Source organism: Pleurodeles waltl, chromosome 6 (genome assembly GCF_031143425.1).
Source record: "Pleurodeles waltl isolate 20211129_DDA chromosome 6, aPleWal1.hap1.20221129, whole genome shotgun sequence".
NCBI classification, from domain to species: domain Eukaryota; kingdom Metazoa; phylum Chordata; class Amphibia; order Caudata; family Salamandridae; genus Pleurodeles; species Pleurodeles waltl.
In genome coordinates, this window is record NC_090445.1 from 885,803,670 (window position 1) to 885,830,564 (window position 26,895).

General features: G+C 44.0%; 1 protein-coding gene across 1 annotated transcript in view; it reads right to left on the bottom strand.

Annotated features, from left to right (window-relative positions):
- The window catches only part of CPN1 (carboxypeptidase N subunit 1), a 154,658-nt gene extending 127,973 nt beyond the window's left edge, over window positions 1–26,685 (bottom strand). Inside the window, exon 1 of the mRNA XM_069239688.1 lies at window positions 26,296–26,685. Coding sequence (XP_069095789.1) covers window positions 26,296–26,518 — 223 coding nt within the window. The 5' untranslated portion in view covers window positions 26,519–26,685. The remainder of the gene's footprint in view (window positions 1–26,295) is intronic.
- Between the last annotated feature and the right edge of the window lie 210 nt (window positions 26,686–26,895).

Below are 26,895 nucleotides of genomic sequence, written 5' to 3' on the forward strand. Positions count from 1 at the left end.
GGTGCAGGGCCAGGATACAGGCCGCAGTTCAGATGCAGTGCGCCCAGGTGTGCATAGGCCCATTGCCAGTTCCGCCACTCCCACCCGGCATCCACATGGCAAGGCCAGTTGGTGTTTGGGACTGATTTGAGAAAGTTATTGCAGTACAAGAAGAGTGACGGAACTGAAGACTAAGTAGAGTCTATGGTTATAGCGCAGAACAGGAAATGGGCTCATAGGCCTCTGCTATCTGCCCTCAGTTTTTAGGTACTAAGGGCCATATGTACGAACACATTTTCCCATAGACACAGAATGGGTAAAACCTTTTGATACATCTGGCCCAAAGTGCTGAACCTGATTTGATATAGCCTTTAAGCGATTAATCCTGTGGCAGTGTCAGGCAATGTACCCAGCATAGAACGCCATTTTGTTGTCACAGAATAATCATTCTTGCCTACAGGTTCAACAGAGAGGAAACTCTATAACTACACTATCTAAACATGGTGTTTACATTATTTCTTGATGTAATATCTTAGATTTGTCAATTTTTGAGTATTTTACAAAGTGTGTGCAGTAGTATTAGAAAGGGGCCTAAGGTCCTAATGAACACTAGGTAAATGGGGCCTAAATTCTCTTGTTGGGTGCTAAAAGATATATGCAAAGAGCTATTTCACACATCTGGGCCCGGTGCCAATGCACTTGCTGCACTATTGATAGCCCTTGTGCATCCACTTATGTCGGCAGTGAAGGGTGAACAAAAAGTGTTCAGCGACTGATAAGGATGGACAGATGTGGCTCACATGAAAACTATCACCAGAGAAAAGTATCTAATCAACAGAGCTGAAAATATTTCTGTTTTTTATGATTTACGGTAGCAGAGATACTAAAACAATCTTTGTGATGCTGAAATGCTTGGGTAGAAAGGAAGGGAGCGTGTGAAGCCCAAACACAGCCAAGTTTGAGTGTAGAGCATAAAAGTACCAAGAGGCATAGTTGTCACGAATGCGGAGAGTGGGAGGGAGAGAAAAACGACAGAAGGACTAATGGAGGGGTAGACGAGATGGACTTTACATGTTAAAACCCAATCGGCATTTGCGGGCCTGTTCGCTTTCCCCAAACGTATTGGTTGAATGGTTTCTTGCTATCCTTGCCCCCTCTCTGCTGTTTGTTCCTCTCCTGCTAAGCTTCAAAAGGGGAAAACTATTTAACTTGTATACTGCCAAATTATGTTTTTTTAAATAAAGCCATCGCCAGTAACCTAAAAACATTGAAAGGAGTTTTCTTCTTTCGAAATTTTGGGAATCAATATTTTATATTCATTATGCTCTCAAAATCAGACAGAACAAACTACAGAACCCTTTATGAAGAAGGTATGCTGTAATATTAAATACTTCAAGAGGGAAAAAGCTGAAAAATTGTAAAGTGAGCTGCAGAATTAGTGAAGAAACTGTCTACAACTCAAATGTCAAGTCAAAGTTAAATCTGCCATCTTTTGTACAATTATTAGGTAAACATACGGTCAGCAATATTTTTGCTGGCAAAGCCAAAGCAGGCTGAGTTGAGCTTCTCCCACTCCCTCTATCACATTCTGACTCTGAAGTCAGGGGTGACGTTGCTTCAGTGATTTTGACTCAGATTTACAACACTTTGCTCTGGGTTTGCGTTACTTTTTTTAACACACACTCGACACAAAGTGTACGATTGGTATTTAAAATCCAAAGCAAATCAATATTCGCATTGGATTGTAACACAAAGTAACACAACTTAGCGCAAGGAGCTCCGTGGGTGGTCATGGGCTTTCCCTTTGCATCCACCCATGGATTTTGATGTGAGTTCTTATCTACAAAAGTTGGCATTACTATGCATATGCTCAAAATAAAAAAGGAAAATATTAGGTGAAGTAACTTAGCACAGGTCTTGACAATTAATGCACCGTAGATACAGCCTCAGAATCAGATCAAGATTTGAAAGGGATACTAAGCCTAAGACAAAAGGTTGATAATTATGTGACAATTCTCCGCGATGTCCAGATCACATGGAAACAAAATGATAATGAACCAAGAATATTGAAAATTAAATCTCCCTTTAGACAACAAGGCTATAGTAAAATGACTTCTCATCTGCTGAAGGAATTTGCACTCAACCACAACGTGCTGAGCAGCCTCAATAGTGTTCCCACACAAGTGGCATGAGCTTTTAGAAAACTTACATCAATCACCAGATATCTCCAAATGTAGGCAAATCATCGTTCTGAACACATTCGAAAAAACTCCCAACTGCAGGTATTCTTGGGTTGTAAACTACAACAGGACAAATAAATAATCTATTTACTTGAGTGAAAATCTAGAAAATCATTAACAGAGTAATGTTCTGTGCAGCAATGAACAAATTCCCTGAACTGAATAATCAACAGCTTCAGACTATGAAAGTATCCTAAATACCAAGACCAGGAATATTATTGAGCTGACATGTTCTTCTTTTATTAATGCCAGCAATGAATGTGGAGCAGCTTACATCACCTGGGGCTACTAGTTTTTTTTTTAACCAACCAATGCCATGTCCGTCACAGACTTCAATAAAAGTTCAAGATTGCTTTCTTTATAAGAGGTAGCCTTCCTAAGTCCAATGGCATACCTCCTTACTGGCGCGTCCTAAGTTGTAATAGCTTGTTTATTGGTCTTGCATATTGATTACGAGGGTTTGTAGTCAGTTTGGAAGCCCATGTAATAAAAGGATCATTGTCTAATTCCTCAAGCCCATTAATCAATCATGAAAAAATCTGCTATGTCTGAAACACATTATCTGAATGTTATTAGTATTGTTGTTGTCAATTACCACTGGCTTAATGCAAGGTGGCTTTTAGTAACATAGGTCCTGAAGTTATTGGGCCATACACGAAACCTTACTGGAGTTGCATCCAATATTAACATATTATCTGTAGGAGAGAGAAACAAAACATGCTTACCCTAATTTAGGGGGAATTTATCCCATCCCATAATCTCCACTGTAAGGTCATTTATATTGATGTTTAATATGAGGGGTGAGTACACATCCCTGACTCACAGCATGTTGAAGGTATGGGCTTGTGAAATATATACTTGCCCTGTTATACATGTCCTGGTGTAGCTCACAAATGATAAGGATCAGCCATTTGTAGGGCTCACAACGTAAGCATTTTCATCCAGTGGATGCCTCACATTACAGTACCCAACTCAAGTCAACAATCACACAACACAGTAGCACATCTTCAGTACTGGGCATTCTTAGTCATCAGTACCATGACACTGTATTTTGAATTGTGGAGCTTCTTACATGAAAACCTGTCTGGAGCGCAGGTATAAACGCTTGGCTCACCGTCAAGTTGATCAGATTTTCACAGGTATTCACATAATCTGTATGAATTTTTGGAAGATGGTCTCTCATAGATATCACTACATCAGGCAATAAAATAAAGCACAATCAGGCATTTTCATCTGAGCTTCTGTAAAAGTCAAAACCTTTAACAGCCTTTTTTTACTTCTTCTCTTCAGACATAGATTTCACAGGTGCTGATAACCACAGCAACCTTTAAGAGCAGGGTTCAGGCTGCTATGTCTGCAGACTTTGCACAGCAAGATGGACCTTCACCACTTCCAGAAAGATTCATTCACCTTTCAAAGGGAGAAATAAGCATTAGCAAAGCCACTGGGTCTGGTTTTAATGTTCTTAGACATTCAGGGCCTGATTCTGACCCTGGCGGACGGCGGAGGCCGTCCGCCAAGGTACCGCCGTTGAATGACCGCACCGCGGTCAAAAGACCGCGGCGGCCATTTAAACATTTCCTCTGGGCCGGCGGGCGCTCTCCAAAAGAGCGCCCGCCGGCCCAGAGGAAATGCCCCTGCAACGAGGACGCCGGCTCAGAATTGAGCCGGCGGAGTTGCAGGGGTGCGACGGGTGCAGTTGCACCCGTCGCGTATTTCAGTGTCTGCTTAGCAGACACTGAAATACTTTGCAGGGCCCTCTTACTGGGGCCCCTGCCGTGCCCATGCCATTGGCATGGGCACGGCAGGGGCCCCCAGGGGCCCCGCGGCACCCCCTACCGCCATCCTGTTCCTGGCGGGCGAACCGCCAGGAACAGGATGGCGGTAGGGGGTGTCAGAATCCCCCATGGCAGCGCAGCAAGCTGCGCCGCCATGGGGGATTCTAAGGGCAGCGGTAAACCGGCGGGAGACCGCCGGTTTGCCTCTTCTGACCGCGGCCGAACCGCCGCGGTCAGAATGCCCTGCGGGGCACCGCCGGCCTGTCGGCGGTGCTCCCGCCGACCCTGGCGGTCTTAGACCGCCGGGGTCAGAATGACCCCCTCAGTGTTAGTATAATAGAGCTCAGGCGGGAACCAGCAGGAGCGGACAGAGAGGATTATAGTTGTAAAGTAATTTCTCATGCAGATCAATGCAAGCACTGGAGTGGAGTTGAAAGGATACAGCCAAATGTATAAGGTGAGAGATGTATACTCAGTTGTGCCTAGCCACGGATTGATTTACAAAATCTCAACCCATTGACTGAAAGAGGGTGGTTGAAGAAAGCTAGTGGTTGGAAGGGGTGGACCCCAAAACCACTCAGTGTATATCGTACACAAAAGATAAGCAATGTACAAAATCCAAACTAAAAAGGGTGAATGACTTATTGAAAGTAGGTGTTGAACTTGGCCCTTTCTGCAGGGACATCTCAAAACTTTTTGTTTTGTCTTCACCGTCCTGTTCGCTGAACCCATTTTTTGGCTTTTTGGTCTCTGTGCCCTTTATCACTGCTAACCAGTGCTACACTGCTTCGGCTATCTCCTTAAAGCATGATTGAATTGGCTTATACCCAACTGGCATATTTAATTTACATGTGAGTCCCTAGAGAAGGGGCACTGTCTGAGCCCAAAGTCTGTAAATTAAATTCTACTAGTGGACCTGCAACACTGAATGTGCCACCCAATTAAGTAGCACTTTAAACATATCTAAGGACTTCCATTGCAGCCTATGTTTATGCAGAGTTATGCTGCCATTTTGGCAAGACAAAATAAACATTTTGCCGTGACCAACCCTTCCTTTTCAAATACCTATAAGAAACCCCAAGGGTAGGCCCTGGACAGCCCAGAGGGCAGGGTGCAATCTAATTGAAAAGGTAGGACATGTACTTTTACATTTTACATGTCCTGGTAGTAAATAAAACTCTCAAATTTGTTTTTCCCTACTGCAGTGGTTCTTAAACTTTTGACTTCTGTTGGCCCCCCAGTGAATCATCATTGGTACCCATTAACCTATATTGAATCATTATTGGAATCCGGGTACTCCCACTGAGTCATTTCTGGAAGCGGGGAAGCATTTCCAAAGACTTGAACTGCAAAACAATACACAAAAAAGACAGAAACCAGCATTCATCAAACAAATGCTGAAATATTTTAATTCAGAAACAATTTAAAAATAATACTATCTTTAATGGGAAGACTGGAGCTTTTGTAGATAAATGTAGGGCACTCATTGTCCATCCTATAATCAGTTTGATGCACTAACACTGCTCCCACAAACCAATCTGAGGATACTAACTTAATGTTTTACCTCCACTTTCAAATTCCTTTACATTTACAGAATGTTTTAAATGTTCAACCTTACACTTACATCTTTATTTACATACACTTAATTAATCTGTTAATGTTATATAATTTTCTAAGAAGTTGTGGACCCTCTGAGTAAACTTTGTGGACTCCCCGGAGTCCTCAGACCACAGGTTAGGAACAACTGCACTAATGAAAAGCCCACCTCTCCCATAGGATAACATTGGGGATTCCAAGTTACGTTCAATAAGCTGTAATTTGCAATTGGGAGCAAGTGGCTGTGTAATGTTTGTTGTCTATGAAATTGAAATGTTAAACCCTCTTTATGAGTGAAGTCGGATTTTCGGGGCATTACAATTTTGAAAATGCCACTTTTAGAACTTGGAATTGTCCTGCCCTTAGCCCTTTAGTGCCTGTAGCATGTCTTGTGTCACATGACTGAGTGTAACTGACAATTAGACTTTGTAAATTTCTCCCAGACAGTCACACAATAGAGGTATTAGGTGTGCCTGAATGGGCCATCTGCTGGCAGGACGGGGGGGGGGGACAGAGCTTTGTAAAGCTTCACTTGCAACTGAATAGCATGTACTCTGTCTTTGCACAAAGGGCCTAACAACACCACATTGTCACTGAAGCCAATTTGGAGCTGGGCAGGGGAGGGAGGAAACCCCATGCACTTCAAAACCACTGTCTAGAAGCTTCTTCCACCCTCCAGAGCCAGGGCACCAGGTTTAAAAGTAGGACCTCAGACACCAACACTTCAGTACACTTCTTGACCTGTGGATGGATACTCTGCCAGGAAGAACTACTGCTGAAAGAACTGCCACTCTGCTGGACTGATGCTCTGAAGGAACTGCTGCCCTACTGTTCTGACCTGCAGCCTGCTACCGTCTTGCCTGGGGAAGGATAACTGAACCTGCATCTTCACCTTTGAGTATAGGACACCAGAGTGACTCAAAGGACTAGTCTGCTGGCCTCCTGATCAGTGCCTCACGGACATAAAAGTCTCTTCAAAATACTAGCTCAGTCCTTGGACCAAGCTGAAATGAGTTCCTGACCCCCAAGAGGCGCTTCTCAAGTCAGAGGCCCATGGTGTAGCTCAGGGAGCTGAAATCAAGCTTCTAGGCTCTTTGCAACTGCACATGGGACCATTTGCACCCAGACCTCGCCGTTGGCATCAGGAATCAGCATGAAGTTCCAACAGACCCATCCTTCGCACCACAGCAGGGGCCACCATTGCGAAGCTCTGGTAAAGCCCATCTGCAATAGCTGGCCTGCTCTTTGCACTATCCAGACAGCCTCCTGTGGTGGTCTCCCTGCTCCTGACGGCTCCCTCCACCATGAACTAAACTCTTGGCACAGATGGTGAGAAGGTAAACTTCAATGGCTCTAACCTGGTGACTGTTGCTGACTTGTGCTTCATAGCAGTTGACCTGAAAGTGTGACTTTGACAGAGTCCAGTGTGACTAGATATCCCTAGTGGGTGCTTTGTGCTGTTTAGCGTTATTTTCAATAAAAACGTTAAAAATTCATAACTCGGGTTCTACTGACTGGATATTTGTCTTTTTGATCTTGTGTAAGATCCTTTTCGTGTAGTGTGTTTCACTATATTACTGCTTGAAGTGTTTCACAAATACTTTACACATTTCTTCTGAGTTGAGCCTGACTGCTCTGTGCCAAAATACCAGAGGGTTGAGCACCAGTTATTTTGGCTTCTGCTTGAGCCTCACCCTGACAAGGATTGTGGTTACTGCTTGACCAAGGCTCACACCCTAGTCAACCAATAGCCCTATTTCTTACACTGGGTTTATAAAGCTATTAAAGCCAAGATTGCAAGCAACAAACTACTTCAGGTACTTTATAAAACCAAAATCCTTCTTCAGAAAGAAAATACCTCAAGTAGATGTGCCCAAGATGCCTAAGAAATACCTACCTATAATTTAAGTGAGTTGATCAAATGATAGCAATTAGTCCTTTTTTTGGACAAAAAGGTTACAAGTACCCAACATAAGTCTAAGTTCTGATAAGGGTGGAGTGCACACGGTACATTCCTGTGTATGCTTACTACATATCAGCCCAAAAAGAATCACCTTGGACCAAAGTTAAGTTGTTACAACATTAATTCTTTTCAGAGGACATGATCTTTATTCTAATAGTAAAAGAAGTCATGTCTGTGAGGTTGGGTGGGACATGAGGAGACAAGTATAATAGACCATACTGCCGCTAGCTTTTAGATTCAGCCTATTCTTAGTACAAGTGCTTCCTGTGGGATACTCTATACACAAAAGAAATGATTGAGATATAAGAGGCAAATTATATTCATTCAGAAGACAAAAGGCAAGGTGATGGCAGGACTACCTACAGGTTGGTAACAGTGAGGGGTGTAGAGGAGCACCTAGTAGGGCTATAATCTAGTGATGAATTAAATCTTGCTACAACATTCTACAGATACATTGGCACTCCGTGACACATTCAAAGACTTCTGGTTGGAAGAAACTTCAACATTCTTCTTACATGCCTACTGCAGTTCCCATACATTTGCAGTAGTATTTGTGCTTAACTCCTTCTGCAGTAGTCATCACTCACATCAGAGTGCCACTGGGACACTTTATTCCCTACAGGGCTGTAGGTCATACTGTAATGTGGGAAATATTGTGTCAAAATATAGTAGCCTAAATTTCAAAGGATCAAATATGAATAAGATATGCATGTACAGTTCACTGTTGATTTATATTCTCAATTACACATCTATGTATTTTACATCTACATCCATTGACAATATATATGTATACCTTCAATGTATGTGAAGTTAAGTATAGTGAACCTATACTTATCTATATATACGGACCATCATGATACTTTGGACCTTGATAGTCAGGATACAATGTTTTGGCACAGCAATATTTTTGACGGGATATTCTGGTAGTATACCCCTTAGTGGATCCCTTTAAAAAGAGAGCTGATTTCCTCTTCCTTTCCTTCTAGCTGCAAGCAGAGAATGGCAGATTGAGAAGGAGCTTCCTATGTGGACATCCAGTATATTCTCACACAGCTATTTTATGGGAGTATCCTCCAGAGGACAAAGTGGAAAGACAGAGCATGCTTGTGGCTTTCTGCCAGTTTCCGCCATCTCACAAACATGCTTATGTGGCAATAGTGATTATTGCAGTAGGTATTATCATGTAGGTAACTGTCCTTCACCCCAGTTAAGGCATCTCTCCTTCATCCCCAGACCACTAAATGTGATGAAGATGACTATCTCATTAAAATGCATGCTAATTAGGGATTTCCAGGAGTAGCATCTGCTATCATTGTATCCGTGGCACTGCCCTTGTTAACCTAACCTCAGGGGTCAGGATGGTAGCAGCAAGAAATGAAAATAAGCAGAAAATATAAGATGATTGTATTTCCAGTAGTTGCAACTCCTTTCTATTCCCCTACCCCTTCAACAACAAAGAAGAGGCTGTTGAGGGGCTAAAAAAGAAGATATGTGGTGAACCCTGTGATGTTATTAGTAGCCAGCGTTGTGAGATGTCACTTCAAATACCCGGGCATTTTAGTGATTCCGTGTACATGTGATGCTGCCAACCAAATGCTATTTAATTTATATGAGCAATTGTTGCTGTAGTCTGTTCGAAATAACTTGTTTTATGGTGTCTCGGGATGTTATGGACTATATTGCCCAAAATCAAAGGTGTTTCGAATCTGTTTCTCCAGTGCATTATTTGAAAATGTTTGTGGATTTTTTTGTCTAAGTGTATTCAACCCATTTTCCCATTGATCAAAGGAGGAAACTGATGATGCCTGGGGCCCGACCGCACCCTATTGTTGCCAAGATCCTGTCAAATACATGATTCTACGTGTGGCGCAGCACTGTGGACATCATGTCATCGATGGAGCTCTTGTTATGATCCTCCCGGATTATACATTAGCTGTACAATATTGGGGCGCCAACATTCATGGGAGTTAAGTGGAGGCTCGACTACCTTGGCCTTATGTACTCTTTACTTTTACCTGCCAAACTGAAAATTATTGCACACCAACATACATAATTTTTAACCGAGTTGAAGATGCTTGGGACTGGGTCAAACAATGGGAAAAGCCACCAGCATCCAAAAATGACGCTTCCTGGACTGAAACCCAAACATAGCTGACTGAATGGCCAATCTTATCAAAAGAACCACAGTCGACCGTCCGGGCCTCTGGTTGGGGCTCCCTCTCTGTCAAAGGCACAAACTGAGAGAGACTCATTACCAACAGCTGCCTCACAGGCATGTGTCCCAGAGGATGCTCAATATTCCGACAACTCTAATCTGGTTGGTTGTGGTAAAGTTTTACCTCTCTCTACGGGGAACACCAGATCTACAGCTTGCCTTAATATTACTTCACAGACTACAGATGACAATATTTAGCTCGCTCTCAATGATGCCAGTGTTTACGATTCCATGTTTTTTCTCTCAACTAATGTTTCTACTCTTTGTTATTTTGCTTGCCTATGGGTCCTCTCAAGACCCCTTTTTAGCTGATAACATTAGCTGCTTCACAGCCTATGTAGTTCCCCTGTCTTCCCCTTCCCATCTGTCAATTTGTTTTCTCAGTACTTGCTGTGTACGGAAGGCAGGACGCGTACTGTTGGTGTAGCAGGCCTTCCCTGATGTGCTCTCCTGTCGTATTACCACGCGCCACCTCCCAGGGTCCCTAGAGGTTCCAGATCACACTCACTTTGGCATGGTTGCCAAATCTTGTTTGGGCAGCAAGGCAGTTGCCTGCGGCCCAGGGTTGGAGAGCTGGGTACGTTCTGTTGGCAGGCCTGTCCACTGTTCAAGCTGCACACTGAAACCACCGGAGTGCAAGGATTTTCTGTGGACTGACCATACCTCCTCCCTGATGTGCTCCAGGCCAGATGAAAGACCACCCATGCTGATGCTCCCAACCTTTTTACTATGGCTTAAATAACTTTTATGACCTGGAATGTGTGAGGCATGAATTTTGTTAGGAAACACCATGGTGTTCACTGTTTACTGAAGCACAGGGGTGTGCATCTTATGATGCTTCAGGAGATGCTCTGCAACCAAACATATAAGGATATGCATCTGATGTGGGTGGAAGCGTTTAGCCTGCGAAAAGAATGGCCAAGCCAGTGTTTCTTCACAAGTTATTCTGCTTATGGCAGGTGTTTTAATTTGGATCTGACCCACTGCCACTTTCCATCTTCTTACTGCTGATTTATATAAAGAGGGAATGTACATTTGTGTTGAGGGCATCCTGGATGGGATGCCTGTATTGCTAGGAAACATTTATTCACCCATTGTGAACCAAACATCCATTTTTAGCTAATCGGTTGTCTATTTTGTTGAAATGGTTTAATCTTTCTTAGGCATTGGCATTGATTTTAATAGTGTGCTGGATATTCAGTTAGACAGATCCCACCCCCTTCCCTCACACCCTTACATCTCGTAATGCATTCTGATCTTGCATCATCTGCTTCACACTGGTCCCTAGTCAATGTCTGGTGGGTTGTTTACCGCCACTCAAGGGAATATTCCTTTTCTTCTACCCCACATGAACTCCATACTCATATTCTCTTGCCTTGCTACTTTGAAGTTACTCACCACCAACACTGAGTATGTTGGATGAGCTATCTACCGCCACAACCCTTTCTTTCTACAACTCAAGTAGGGGGATATCTGGGCCAACTTGGAGGCTTCAGCCTTCCACTTTAGCATTTCTGGTTTCAGGGGAGATATTTATGAAACCATAACACAATATTTCGAGCGTAATGATGGCAAGGCTTCCTCTTGATTATTTGAGTGACATGCTTTTACGATAGTCATTCGCAGGAGTATATTTGAGTGGTTGTTGGTGCCTGTAGAATGGTGGAACAGGAGTTGGATAGGTGGAGAGATCTCTACTGTTGGCCCAGGAAGGGATTCTTCACCAGTAACTAGAAAGTGGGATGCAGAACTCTTAGTCTCTCTGAGATGAATAGATTATTAAGCACATTTTACTAAAATGTATAGGTTGATAAGTCAGTCAGGCTACTGACCTGCCTGGCATGAGATGAAACAGCTGGTCTACCTATTTCGGCTATCCGTATTTCTCCTGATAAGACTGTGTACCCTCAAGCTGACATTCATTCCCTTTTCTGTGCCTTTTAATGAACATTGAAGCCCTATTAAGCATTTTACTACTGCTCCTGTCAATGACTTCCTGCACAACCCGTTGATACCTGTCATTCCCCCCGAATGTAGAGACTTGTGGCTCGGTCCAATAATAGAGCAAGAGATTAGGGCCGCAATAAAGGACCTTGCCACCAGAAAGAAAGCTGACTTGGATGGCTTGCCAATAGAGTTTTATGAGGTAAATGCAGATGTTTTTGTCACTAGACTTACCATCCTTTATAATGCTGTGCTTCCAGGGAGTGGGGGGCATTTTCTCCTTGCATGAGAGTGGTTGTAATTGTTTCCATTCCAAAAAGGGGCGTGATTCACTAGATGTGGTTTCATACCGACATTTGACCATTTTACATAGCAGCTGTAAGTTTACGAGCAAGATTTTAGGATCCTGGTTATTTTCCCCTGCTTCCCACCCTAGTGTGCAGGGACTAAAATCCATAGGAAGATGCACTTCCTTGAATCTTTGCTGACTACACTGCCTAGTAGACTCTGCACCATTGGTTTAGCCTTTTTCAGCGTGAGGAACATTGGGCCTGAAAAAGACTTTGATGTGCTGAATTGGGATTACATGTTTTTGATCCTCCCTAAATTCGGTTTGTGCTGCAAAATGATTCATTTGATTAAATTGCTTTACTCAGAGCCAATGGCTAAGGATAGGACAGGACAGCTTATCTCTGACTCCTTAGTGGTTGGTAGAGGGTCGTATCAGAAGTGCCCTCACAGGGTGGTTTCATGGATATGTTGGTCTATTCAGGCACTAGAAGCCGATCAGTTAGGTCGACTACAGGAAACGTAGGAGGCCAACATTGGTAGGTGTTTTATTCAAAAGGAATGGGAGAATTTATTAGTTTACCTACATGAAAGTCCTAGAAATGCCAGATTTCAGCACCTTCAGTACAACATACTTCACAGTGCCTACCTGGCCCCATGCGGTTACATAAAATATAGCCAGCCACTAATTCAAACTCCCAGATGTTCTCTACCTAACGCTGATCTCCAGCATATGTTGTGGGCCTGACCCTCATTGTACAATTATTGGAGGGAAGCTCACACCAAATTGGCATCCATAATAATCAAATGGGGTAGACAACTTGGTCAGCGTTCACTGCTGGGCTTGTATTGGTGCATCCAAAATTTGGTATAGTTGAAACTAGATTCTTGGACCTTGCCTGGTTACTAGCTAAACGTTCTATTACCATGTAGTGGAACACCAACTGTTTATTGGGTCGTTTGATTCGGCAGACAATAGTTATAAAACTGACTGAGGGGGAAGCAACAGTTGCACAGAGAATAGGCCAGAGCTCTTAAATAATATCAAAATAGCAAACATTTGGGATGGGTTAGTTTTTTCTTTCAGGGATGCCCTTAAGGATGACACCAGGCCTTCATGAATCCTTAACCCTGTGATTCCTAGATGAGTTGACATCATTATAATCTACCCCTTGGCTCCGCACATGCCTGACTGTGGGAGCGGGGAGGCCTTTTCGCTTTCAGATCTCCTGGGTGTTCATAAACAGTTCCTAGACTAGACCTGTCTTAGTTTGAGATTTGTTCTGTTTGCCCTCCTTTTCAGTGGCCTCTTCCTATTGGCAATTATCCAAATAATCGTTTAACATAAAAGTTGATGTATCCTCTACTGATTTTTCTTTTCTTTGACCGCACGCCATATTTACTATGTTACACTGTACTGACATACTGTGCAATCGCCTTGTAGGGAGCCATTTGTTAATTGATTCACTTTGGCTATATTCTGGAAAAATTAATACAAAATTATAATAAAAAAATGCCCCTGTGACCTACATAAATCATTCTTCTGACTTTATGCCCTTTAAACTCAATCTCACCTATGAAGAACCATAACAAGTAAAAGGAATGTTCACTATAAATCTATTGAGATATATCTTAAGTCATTGACAGATGGGTAGGCCACTTGCTAATCGAACTGGCTTCGGAAATTATGGTACAATTGGAAAAAGAGTTGCCCATTACTTGACAATTTGCCTCATTAATCCTTATGCCACACTGGCACGTTAATGCCGAAATTCCAACACTGCTTCGCAAAATGACTCCATGAATTACACACTGGAGAGATGGGCATGTGGTGGCGCTGGGGTCGGCCTTTGCTCACACCCTGCCCTTTGCAGGGCTCAGATTTGTCGCCCGCTTCCTTGCATGCATTTCCATAACTTTCTATATAAAGATTTACAAAGTACAAACTATTAACTGCATCGACTCTCCAAATACATTTTATTTTGGCAATTTGGCGTTTGTAGTCTGGAATTTTATAGTGCGTACAAAGGAAACATCATGTTATTTGAATGCAAAGACATACTGAATAACTTAATAAAAGACCACTAAACATCGAGCACTAATTTTGTACTTGCAAACATTTTCCCAGAGCGAAGATGTTCATGTATAGAAAACACATAATTAGAGGTCTGGGTGTTCCTGGCTGAGAAGATCACTGCCTGGCTGGCTGTCCTGTCCGGCTTCGCCTTCCTCGCTGCTTTTAAGTAAAACGTGCTAACTGCAGTGGGCGTGGCTACTGTATTCGTTGGCCAGGCCTTGGCTGTTTACACAAACTTCCAAACCGCTCCGTCCCCCCCACCTGAATCTTCACATCGCAGCTCGTCGTCACATTGTAGGTGAAAGCCCTAGGGGTGGAGATTCGAATTATATGGGAGAGGTTGGGTTATCTTAACCAAAGGCGCCTGCAGCCAGTGGTGGAAAAGAAGGGGGAGTCATTGCAGGACGGGCTGAATCTCCGGAGACAGGTCAGAGGGAGACTGCTGCATGATGTGTGTGCAGACTGCTCCTGCGCCCCTCTGAAGGTCGGCGCCCTGGGCGAGGGCCCAGTTCTCCCCTGCAAAAAAACAGCCCTCGGTGGCGCTAGCACTTTGAAACCCATGTCGTCTAAAACAAGCCCTCCTTTACGACCGTACTCGTTTACTTCTTGGATCGTCGGTAACTGTACTCATGCTGTCTCTGTTTGCATATAAGAGTAGTTGTCTCGCCTGTGTGTAACGCCTTTCCAGCACAATAGTCAATAGAAATGCTTTCTTCAGACGTAAATGATTAGTGCAACATCAAAGCCTCTCTTGAAAGTTAGTGCTGGAGCAATTAACCCCAGGTGCACGGATCAATGAGGCGGCCGAAATATCATGAAGCTGCTAAATTACACAAACTGGCAGCAACCCCCGATCGCCTGCTCTTATGCTGTCCAATGAAAAAGCAACTGCACTCTTCCACTCGACTAGGCTCCTAAAAATGTTTTTGTCTCTTTAACAGCCTCGACATATTCATTCCTGTCACCTACAACAATGTCAGATGTGTAACATATTAGTACATTCACCTCAGAACTGGTGCACCTCTCTCACTCAGGCATGAACGTCATTTAGGGGTTACCAGTGGTCGCACATGCGACCCCTGGCACTTCCTTTGCGACACCTGGCCTCAGAGATGGAGAATTCAGTGTCAGGAACACGGTGGCAGCTCGTCCTTAAGGACATCAGTTGGGGCTCCACTCTTTGTTTTCTGACAATATTGTATCACACTAATAGTGAATAAAATACATATCATTTACTGTTAGTATAATAAAAATGCAGTACAATTAGTTGGACTACGCGCTTCTATGGCAGCTGGCGTAAGTAAAAAATGCTTTTAAATGTATGTTGTGTGCGTGCTTGTGGGTGAGAATGTGCTTATGTGAGAGAGAGCGTATGTAAGTGTGAATCTGTAAGTATTTGTGTATGAGTGTAATTGGAGGTCACAGGGTGTGTGGTGCCACTTCCACTACCCCTGGCATTTCACTGAATTGACGTCCATGCTTTCAGCTCCACCGTACGTTCACATCCGTACCTATGTGATATGGCTGCTTGAGCTGTTGCACGTGCTGGGTGCAGCAAGCCAGCAATTGCCATGCACGCTGTAATAGCGCACACTTTGGAGCATATTTAAGAAATTGTGGTGCAGCGCAACGAGTCGCCTTGGTGCGCGGTGTCACAGGAAAAGGGCAGAGATGTGCTTATTTAAGGCAATACTGCACATTCCTGTCCTTTCCCCCATGCTGGAGCCCTTTTGGAAGGCTAGGACCAACAAGCCATCCTTGCACAATGGCGCAAGGGTGCCTGCGTTGCATGCAGGATTTTCTTTGTGCAGGAAGGCACACCTTGAGAGGTGTAAGCTTTTGACACACTATCAGGTCTACCACTTCAGGTAAATCAGGGAATGCATCAAAATCCATGGATGTTGCATGGTCACACCCACACAACACCCATGGAAGTGCCTCCTGGCGCAGAGTAATGCAACACAGCAATTTGCACTGCATTGTGTTACTTGAGATCTATGAAGTCAATCAGGGCCACGCAAGGACACTTTGTGTGGCTTCATAAATCTCACTCGAGGTTTGTGTTCTGCATGTACCACGTTGCATGATGCAAATGCAACACAAACCGGAGCATAAATATGTCCACCATGGTTCACCATGCAACGAGCATGCTTTCTTCTACCTGCATGTACTCAAACCCAGACATTCAGTAATGTTACTTCTTCTGGTTCTGCACGTTATTGACACACCTGCCAAGTTACCCAGGTATATGCGTGATGTGCTTCTCCAGTCCAAATGTTTTCCTTTGTATTCTGGGACTTATAGTTCTGTTTTATAATGGAATAAAGAAGACTACAAGTCCTAGAATTCAAAGAAAAAACCTGGACTGGAGCAGCACATCACACATGAACCTTGGAAACGTGACAGGGCTGTATCAATGGCATCCAATCCAAAATATATATAGTTTGTTACAAAGGCACAGGGTGGGCTTTGATGCCACAACCACCGATACAATAGGGATTAAAGGTGGTAATATTTAGAAGTAAAAAAATGGAGCCCACCAGCTAACGTCCTAAACCTCCAGGGCCAGATTATCTAAAATCTTGCATTGGGGATGCGTTACTGTTTTGATGTAGCCCCAGTGCAAACCCATTTTTGGGATTTACAAAGCCATGAAAAGCCTGCTTTTGCCTTTGTAGAAAAAAATAGGAACGCAAGGCAGTACATAATGCTGTCTTGTGTTAACCTAAATTAGGGAGGTGGATCATGGGTGTTTCCATGCATAACCAGATGCAATTTATTGCAAACCCAGATTTACTAAAGTCTGTAAATCTGGGTTTGTGCCAAAATGGTGCACCTACCCATGGTTTGAAGAACAAGGAGAAAAACCTTTATTTCTCCTTGTTACCTTCTCTTTGCATGTGGGCTGTAAATACAGCACACTTACAAAGAGGTATAGAGCCTGTAAGACTAGCTTTTGTACAGGAAAGTACGTCTTCCTGCAGAAAAACTGTTTGGCCCACAACACAAGCACACTTGCATCATAGCACTAGGCAGTCACAAGTGTGCCAGCACAGGGAGAGAGCTGAACAGCACCACAGATTTGAATATTTGGTGCAGTTCAACTCTCTCTTGTTCCCGCAATGCAGCAACTAGTCTTGCTGCACTGTGTTGCGTGAACTGTTAGAACATCTGGCCCCAATATGGCTTAAACTGACAAAGAAAATTTCACCTGAACTCTAGCATGAACAATAGATTGTAAAAATGCTTGCATCAGAAAACACTGGAAAAGAGTCATACGAAACATGGTATGCCCTCCTTTTAATAGAATTTTCTTTTTAGTGACTGCAGACCACTAGGTCTTTGTTTCGACAAAGTGGCTGCTGGATTGGTGCCCGATGACAGAGTCTGGCTTCCCTCTCCTGGAGTCTGGTTCCTCTACAGCTCCATGGCAGTGAGTAATGGTGAGAGATTCAGTGTGATTGGTTCTTTGGTGATATCAAGGCTGAATTGGCAACCCAAAGCAGCTTTGGCAAAAATGTTCAAACCAGTGCTGTTCCGTCCCTCTTTTCTCATCTCTCTCTCTCGCTCTGATTTTGTCTTTCCACTAACTCTGTCCTCTTATCCCTCTTAAAGCACCTGGGGCTGTATTACATGCAGTGTCTCGGTGGCGCAATGGATGTGTGCATTTGTTTTTTCTGCACCCTGGGAGCACTGTAGTATTACAGAAAAAGCTATACTGTTAGCGCTGGCGTGCATATATATATACAACACTATAATGAGAGGATAGTCCCTCATTTGCCTGGGGGTGTGGCCCCATGCAAATGAGGGAATTCCTTTGCTTGTGCTCCCATACTGTATTATGGACATGGGTGAAGAGGCAAAAAAGCCGTCAGGAGGGTAATGACTGTACACCACAAACAGGCCGCACACACTTGTGCGCCCCCTCAGAGTAGCCCACTGGAGGGACTAAAGGGGGTTTGAGGGACTCCCGCACAGATCCCCCTACAGGTGGGTGCATCACTCACTGCACCATCCTGCACAGGGAACTCTCTCTGCCTGCTGTTTGAAGTGCAGGTCGGGTGTCGACTGCACAGTGTAAGACAGAATGACTGATTCAAACAGCTGGTCCATCTTTCACTAATGCAGTGTTCCCAGAGTAGCACAAGTTTGCAGCTGCCCTGGGGCAGCGATTTTTTTTGTACCAGGATGCACTGTCTCTGTTTGCCCCCAGCACACCTGTTTAAAGAAGAGAAAGTTCACCCTGTCTGTATTATGGGGCCTGCTGTGCTATCTGCAATTCATCTGTGGAAGCCTGAGCAAAAGTGGCCCCGTGACTTCCAGCTCACCAGAGAGATGCCCGATGGAATACAAGATCAGGCAGTTGGAGAGCAGCGAAAACATGATCTGTGGCTTTGGGCTATCTTGTACAACAAAACACAAAGGAGGGTTTACTGAGTTGGGGACTGCACTCATGGCAAATGCAGGATGAGCTGGACAGGAAAGAAGAAAGACACATGTAGAGCTTCGGCCATATATGTGGTGTATTTTTCAATGCAGCCTCTTGACTGCTGGAAAACACCAGTGGCTAACATAAGCAACTGAGTGAATATTGCTGTAAGGACATCATCTCTATGTGACACATCTCCATGAGACTAGTCAGGTAAACATCAGATGTTTCTTCAAATATGTGAGTGTCGTACAACAACAGAGAAGTTGAAATTAACTGTTGGGGCCACCTTTTTTGCATTGACTAATCTCCATGTTGTGGAAGTCTTTCCAAGGGGGCAAAAGCTGTTTTCCCCACATACTATCATAAAGAACTCATGTACCCAAGTTGAGGCACCTGCCTGCAGCTTGTCAAAACCCGATGACTGAACCCATGACCTGCTGGAAAGCATACAATATGCCAGTAAGTAGCGCCTTCCTTGGGCTCCCCAATGGCAAAGACACAGATGTCTGTAGAGAGAACAGACAGGCAAACTACAGCAGCAATATTAACCCATAACAAGAAGTGGCTCTAGGTCAGGTCCACTTTTTAGGTCAGGTCTAGAGACAGCTTTAGCTGTCTTGCCACCTACATGTTTTCCCAAAAATATCATACCGTAAAACACATATATAGAGGCTCCCAATTCCTAATGACCGATAGTCCCTGTGTATAGTAGGTTTGCATCAAGTATTTTAATAATAATGCACATCCTTTATTGTAAATTACAATGTTCATTCATCACTATACACCAACTATGGTATATTTATTTATTCTACTGAGAATTAACACTAGTCATTTGAGTAGCTAGACTGTATATGCAGATTTTTAGATTGAATCCACCTCCCCCCCCCCACAGCATTGTGATTAACATTTCAACCACTTGTATCTCGCCATTCTCCCATAGAGGGAGGCTTCAAAAGGCTGCAGTGTTGCCACTCACCCCTAGAGAGAGTGTAAATGAGGATGCATTAACACCACTCACTGTAGAAGAAGCTTCACAAGGCTGCACTGACACCACTGAGCAGCAGAGCAGTGTGTGAGATTGTCCTGTCATCAAAACATAAACAACTAAAATAAACTATTTAATTATGTTGTACTTACCATTGAATAAAAGTTCCTATAAACAGTAGGGTGCGCTCACAAACTTCAAAAAGAAAAATCAGGAAATGTATTTCAATCTTTAATTTGGACTCATTATGAACCAGCTTTGGCAAGTAATGAATTCTACAAGCACAACTAGTTAAAATACCAAAAGTGTGTATGGAAATGTATGTACTAAAGCTACAGCCCCTCAGCTAGGTACAGGCCATTCAGCGTACACCACTCCCCCCAGAGGAAGTTTCAACAAAGCTGTAACAAAACCACTCCTCCTAGAGTAAAATTCACAAGGTTGTACTAACACCAGTGAAACTTTCCTACCACCTAAACGTAAACCAAGATAAACTATTTACTTGTGCTGTATTTGCCAGTAAATAAAGGTTCCTATAACTAGTAGGGTGTGATCACAAGCTTTAAAAACAAAGTCAAGAAATGTATTGAAATATATAATTTGGAATCATTGTTATGAACCAGATTTGGCAAATCATTGATCCTATGGAAAACAAGGACAACTGGTTAAAAAAGCAAAAGTGTTTATGCAAATATATATACTAAATCAACATCCCTTCAGCTTGGTGCAGGTCATTTGAAGCAATTGCTTCTGACTTGAGATGGACATCTATTAATAACAAGTGGAACAGCAACTTTTATGAAAAATATATTGGTGCTTTTGCATTTCACTAAGAAGCGACACCTAGTAAGGACTTGTGGAACTACACCTCCACAAAAGAATATCAATGCATTTGCATTTGCCTTGAGAGACACCTTGTAATGGCTAGTGGAACTGCAGCTTCAAGTAAGAATTTCAAACATGTTATGCATTTGACTTGTAGAGGGACACCTAGTAAGGACTTGTGGGACTGCAGCGTAATTAAAGAATTTCAATGCTTTTGCATTTGACTTGAGAGGGATATCTAGCAATGACTTGTGGATTTTCATCTTCACGAAAGACTATCAATATTTTTGCATTTGATTTGTCAGGGAACCACTTGTGGAACTGCATCTTCATTTAAGAATTTCAATGCTTTTGTATCTGACTCAATAGTGACACCTAGTAATGACTAGCTGAACTGCACCTTCGTGAAATAATAACAAAGCTTTATTAGAGTAGCAAAAGTGAATGTGTAAGTTTTTATGTAGAAGTCACACTCCCTCAACTTTGTGAAGGGCATTTTAAACAGTTGCATCTTACTCAAGAGGGACAATTAAGGCCCAGATTTACAAAGCCCATGCATTGAAATTGCACCACGCAAGGCAATGCAAGAACTTCACTGAGATTAACTAAGCCATGCAAAGCCACATTGTGTAGCTCTGTATGTCTTAGTAAATCTGGTGTAACGCAAGGGTGTGTACGTCTCTGATTCCGTTACTCTGCTCTGGGAAGGCATTCCATGGGTGGAACTTGGGTGTTCCCCTGCATCCACCCATGGATTTTGGTTTGTTCGCAGATTTACTAAGAGTAGTAAACCTAGGAGTGTGTCAAAATGCTACTCCTTCCCACATCAGGCATTAAGAGGAGAAAATTGTTTTTTTCCTCCTTGTTTTTTCCTCTTTCTATGTGTGCTACATACTACAGCATACACAGAATGGGAAAAAGCCTCTCTTGATTTTTTTGTGCAGGGAGGTGTTCCTTCCTGCACAAAAACAGTCCTGGCTGTAACACAGGCACACTTACACCATGGAGCAAGGGTGCCTGCATTGGCGCAATGCTGCACACAGTGCACCGGTGCAGAGAGAGACAGAGAGAGCAGAAATATGCTATATGTTAGTAGATAACGCTTTCTTGCCCTCTCCCTGTCACACAATGCAACAAGTTGTTTTGCTGTCATGCATGACTTGTTAGTAAATATGCCCCTTAGTAAGAATGTGAGTTATTGCATCTTAAGCAGGTGCTTTTGACCTGAGAAGTGCATCTAGTAAAGTTCTGAAAATCTGCAGTCTTGTTAAAGACTTCACATAGTTTTTTCTGACTCAGAAAGGAAATCTTGTAATTACTTGAGGTAACTGTAGCTGTGTGAAAGACCAGACCGATTGGCTTTGACAATGCTTGTTAATGCTGGATTCATTAACACCTTTCATTCCTTTATTATTATTATTTGTTACCATTAATGACTCCTGTCCTCTATATGAAAAAACCTAGTCAGTGCACAAATTGGCCTTAGTTTATATACTAAGGTTCAGAAGGCCAAGATCCATTTACCAAGGTTTGTTTCCGGGTACATAGCTTACGTCAAGTGCCTACACTTAGCCCGAATGATGAACGTTGCCCTTTACTGATGCAATGCAACGACATTTGTGAACAAAGGAACGTTATAGGTTTTAGATATGTTTAAAATTGCTGACGATTTGTAAAACATATAATACAGAGCAGAATGATGTGCAGCAGAATAAACAATTTAACAAACTGAATTAAGGAAATGTTTATTTAAAAATATTGAAATATTACTCTTACTTCAAAAACAAAAATCATTATAATTAGATGTTACATTATAAGCACTGTTAGAAAGGGATCTGCTTACAACAAATTCTGTTTGTTCTTTCTTTTTAGGGTTGTGCCTAGCGCGTGCGTCTTGCTTGCTAGACTATGGTGTACAGAGTAAAGGGCTTGGAGCCCGCCTGTCACTTACCATTTGTTGGCTTGCTTGGCACTTTTCTTTACAGCCTCATAATTCATCACTGCAGGCCCAGCACCATTTACGTTCCTGTCCGTGGAGCACGGACCAAGCACTGATTGATTCAAGTTAATCAGTGCCTCTCTGCTGCTTCCAACGTGATTGAGGTTCTATTTTGTTCTTTTTAACTTCTAATGCCCTGCAAGCAGAAGGCTTGTGACTGGTAAAAATGTGCCCAGCAGGACAAACAAAATTGTAAAGTTTTCTTTTTTATAGCTAACTTATTAATGTTAATAGCTGTTGTTTTTCACTTTGCATTCATGTTTTCTTTAGTTTTTGCTTGTGGGCGCTGTTCTCTAAGGATGGCTATTATATTATTATGAATATTGCAAAGCAACATTGTTCCTTTAATATGTGTAATTTCTGAAATTACGCTTTGACACATATTCGTGCAGTACACCCCAATCGACCCCACTCCAATCTGCCCTACTCCAATCCACCCCACTTCAATCCAGACCATTCCCATCCAATCCACCCCACTACAATGCAAACCCTAATCCACTCCAACCTATCCCACTCCAATCCTCCCAACCCACTCCAATCTAATCTACCACACTCCATTCCAAAGCAATCTGCCTCACTCCATTCTGTTCCACTCCAATCCGCCCCACTTCATCCGGCCCTAATCCAAAACAATCTGCCCCACTCCAATCCACTTCACTTCAATCCACCCCACCCACTTCCATCCAATCCTCCCCACTCAAATCCAATCCACCCGACTTCAATCCACTCTAATACAATATGTCCCACTTCAATCTGCCCAACGCCAATTCAAAATAATCTGTCTCACTCAAATCCGCCCACTCCAATCCATTTAAATCTGCCCTACCCCAATTTACCCCACTCAAATCTACTCCACTTCAATCCCAAACAACCCACTCCAATCCAAAACAATCTGCCCCATCCAATTTGTCACACTCCATCCTAATTCACCCCAGTCCATCCCAATTCACACCACTCCAATCCACCCCAATCGAGCCCAGTCCAACCTACTCCACTCCGAACCAATGCACCTCACCCCAATGTAATCTACCCCACCCCAATCCACTCCAGTCCAATCCACCCCACTCCAGTCCAATCCACCCCACTCAGTCCAATTCACTACACTCCAGTCCACCTACCCAACTCCAATCCATCCCACTCACTCCAATCTAACCTACTTTACTCCATTACAGCTCACCCTACTCCAATCCAATCCAACCCATTCCACCAAGTCCATCCTGCCCTACTCCAATCAAGTCCACTGCTACCCAATCCACCTCAGTCAATTCAATCCACCCTCACGCCTCAATCCACCCACTCCAATACAATCCACTTTTATCTACTCCACTCCAATTCAGCCTAACCCTCTCCAATTAATCCACCCACACCAATCCAATTCACCCACCCTATTCCAATCCACTCCACTCCACTCCAATCCAATCCACCCAACTCCAACCCAATCCAAACCAACTCATTATAGTCCAAACCACCCCACTCCATTCCAATCCACCACAATCCACTCCACTTCAGTCCTCCCCACCCCAGTCCTTCCCATCCCACCCCACTCTAATCCACCAACCCCACCCCAATCCACTCCACCCCAGCCCACTCTATTTCATCCCACTCAATCCAATCCTCCACACTCAATCCAATCCATCCCACTCATTCAATACACCCCACCCAATCCACCCCACCTCAATCTGATCCATCCATCCGATCCACCCCAGTATGATCCACCTCAATCCGATCCTCCCCAATCTGATCCACCCCCCTCCAGCCCACTCCAGTCCAGTCCACCCCACTCCAATCCATTTCACCTCATGCCAATCCAATCCACCTCTCCTCAGTCCAATCCACCCCACTCCAATCCATCACACTCAATCAACACCACCACAATCCACCTCACCCCACTTCGCCCCAATCCAGTCCATTCCTCCTCATACCCCCACTCTAACTCACCCCAATCCAGTCCATTCCATCCCAATCCACCCCACTTCATTTCAATCCACTCCACCTCACTCCAATCTACCTCACTGCAATCCACCCTACTCTACTCCAGTCAACCCCACCCTATCCCATTTGACTTCACTACACTCCAATCCAATCCATCCATCATACCCCACCCAATTCATCCCACTCCAATCCAATCCACTCCATGCCAATCCAATCCACTCCACTCTAATCTGCTCCATTACAACCCACTTCACCCCAGTTAAGTCAGACCCACTCCAATGCAAACCATCTACCCCACCCCACTCCAATTCACCCCAGCTCAATGCAATCCACCCCACCCCACTCCACCCCAATTCAATCGAACCCACTCCACTCCAATCCACTCTACCCCCCACTCCAATCCAATCCACCCCAGTGCAGCCCACCATACCCCAATCCAATCCACCCCATCCCATTGCAATCCACCCAACTCACTGCAATCCTCCACACTATACTCCAACCCACCACATACTATCCCAATCCACTCCATCCCACTCATCCCAGTTCAGTCCACCCTACCCCAATACAATCCACCCACTCCAATCCACCTCACTCCAGTCCAATCCACCCCACTCCAATCCAGTGAATCCAATCCAATCCACCCCACTCTAACCCAGTCCACCCCACTCCAGTCCAATCTAATCCACCCCACCCCTATCACTCCAGTCCAAACTGCCCACCCCAATCCAATCTAATCCACTGCACTAAAATCCACCCCAATCCAGTACATCTCACACAATTTCAATCAACCTCACCCCACTCCATTCCAATCCACCCCACTCTACCCTAATACAATCCACCAACTCTACTCCAATCCAGTCCACCCCACTACCTCAGTCCACTCCTCCATATTCCTCGCACTCCACTCTACGGCACTCTGCCATCAAACCACTGAACTGTACTGCTCTCTACTCAACTCTCCAACACTCCACTCACCCTACCCCACTCTACAACACTCCAACAAGTCCACTCTATGGCACACTATTCCACCACTCCACTCTGACACTCCACGCCACTGACTTTTAGCCACGTTGAACAGCAGCCACACTGACAAAACCCGTTTCCAAAGCCAGTAGCTCTTGTATAGGTGAGACCTATTGGCTTTGCCAATGCTTTGTTGCTTCTATAACTGTAGGCGTAGTAGCACTATTGTTATTTTGGCCTTCCAATATCAGGATTATCACGTTAGGACTTATCTGACACACTGCACTGCCAGTGGGCAGAGTAGGAAGGGATAGAGATGGGGCCCTGCTGTGTGGAAGAAGAGGCTTGGACTGTGACAAGAATCAGGGCAGTGACTGAGTCAAAGGCAGAGAACAGAAGGAAATTATATGCAAGTTTTAGGCGGGAGTTTCACTGAAGTGCAAAGGCAAGTCTTATCCCACGCCAGTGTGTTGATTCTACCTGACCGTCTCTGCCTTCCCCCCCGCAGAAGTAAGAGAACATAGAGCCCACTGGAAGACGAAATGGAGATCAGGCAGTGAGAAGAATTCATGGACTTTCATCTTCACTCCTCCAACAAGAAACAGACCAGCGACTGGGACCCAGCTTGTCTTCTGTTCGCCTGTTATTCTTCCTAAGGTACCATGCTGGAGTGCAAGCCACAACAAAGCTCAGGTAGTCGGTGCAAGCTGCACTTCGGGGCCCAATGGCCGCCACTGATGGCGGGTTCACAGTTATTCTACTAACCTGTCAAACCGTGGAACTAGCATGAAACTGCAAACCAGGCCTCGTTACTGACAAAGAAATCTGTGCACATCTGTATCGCTGCGTAGGAAGGGCCACACACCACACTAATGACTAAGCAACCAGGAACAACTCAGAATGTGGCAAAAAGAAAAAACACAAGCTGACTATAAAAACACAGATTGATGGTAGCGTGTGTAATTAAATTAAAATGCATAAACAATTTGCTGGAGGTTCTTGAAATTGAGCGAGGCTCAGCAGTACAAGAAATCCCACAAGTATTCCCAACAGCTGTTTTAGGTCCGCCTACTACTTACAGAGCTCATGGGTTCCAGGGAAGTCGCTGAACTCCAGGACATACAAGAGTCTCCCTTGGGTGCTGCGCCCAATGCTGTAAATCCTGGTGATATATGGGCACTCGTTATGAACACTGTACAGGGCTTGCACCAAATCCTCATAGCGGTGATGGAAAAAATTAACAGGTGCTGCCACCTTAAACAAAAAAAGGAAACTCGCCAGAACCCAAAATGTCTTGGCCATCCTTTCAGGCTCAGCAGGCCAGGCTGTTGCCAGTCGAGGACCCCAGATCTCTTTCCTCTCTCAATGTCAGGCGACTAAAGGGCGTCCTGTAACCAGTGCACACCAGTTTCACAGGCCAGTGCCTGCCCACTGCAGCTGGAGTGGGGTGGGAATATTTGAGGTAGCTTTGCTTGACCTCCTGCATCAGCACGATTTATAGTTCAGAGTCAACACTGCTGCTCCTGGCCGCCTCCCTCGCAATCAACAACAAATTCAGCCTCCACCCCTCGCAGTTAACTCTCCAAGACTCAATGATTTTGCCCTATGCTTTGGAAATTCTAACTAACCTCTGTTCATTTATTAACAGAACAGTAAACAGGCCCTCTTGGCCTATTAAC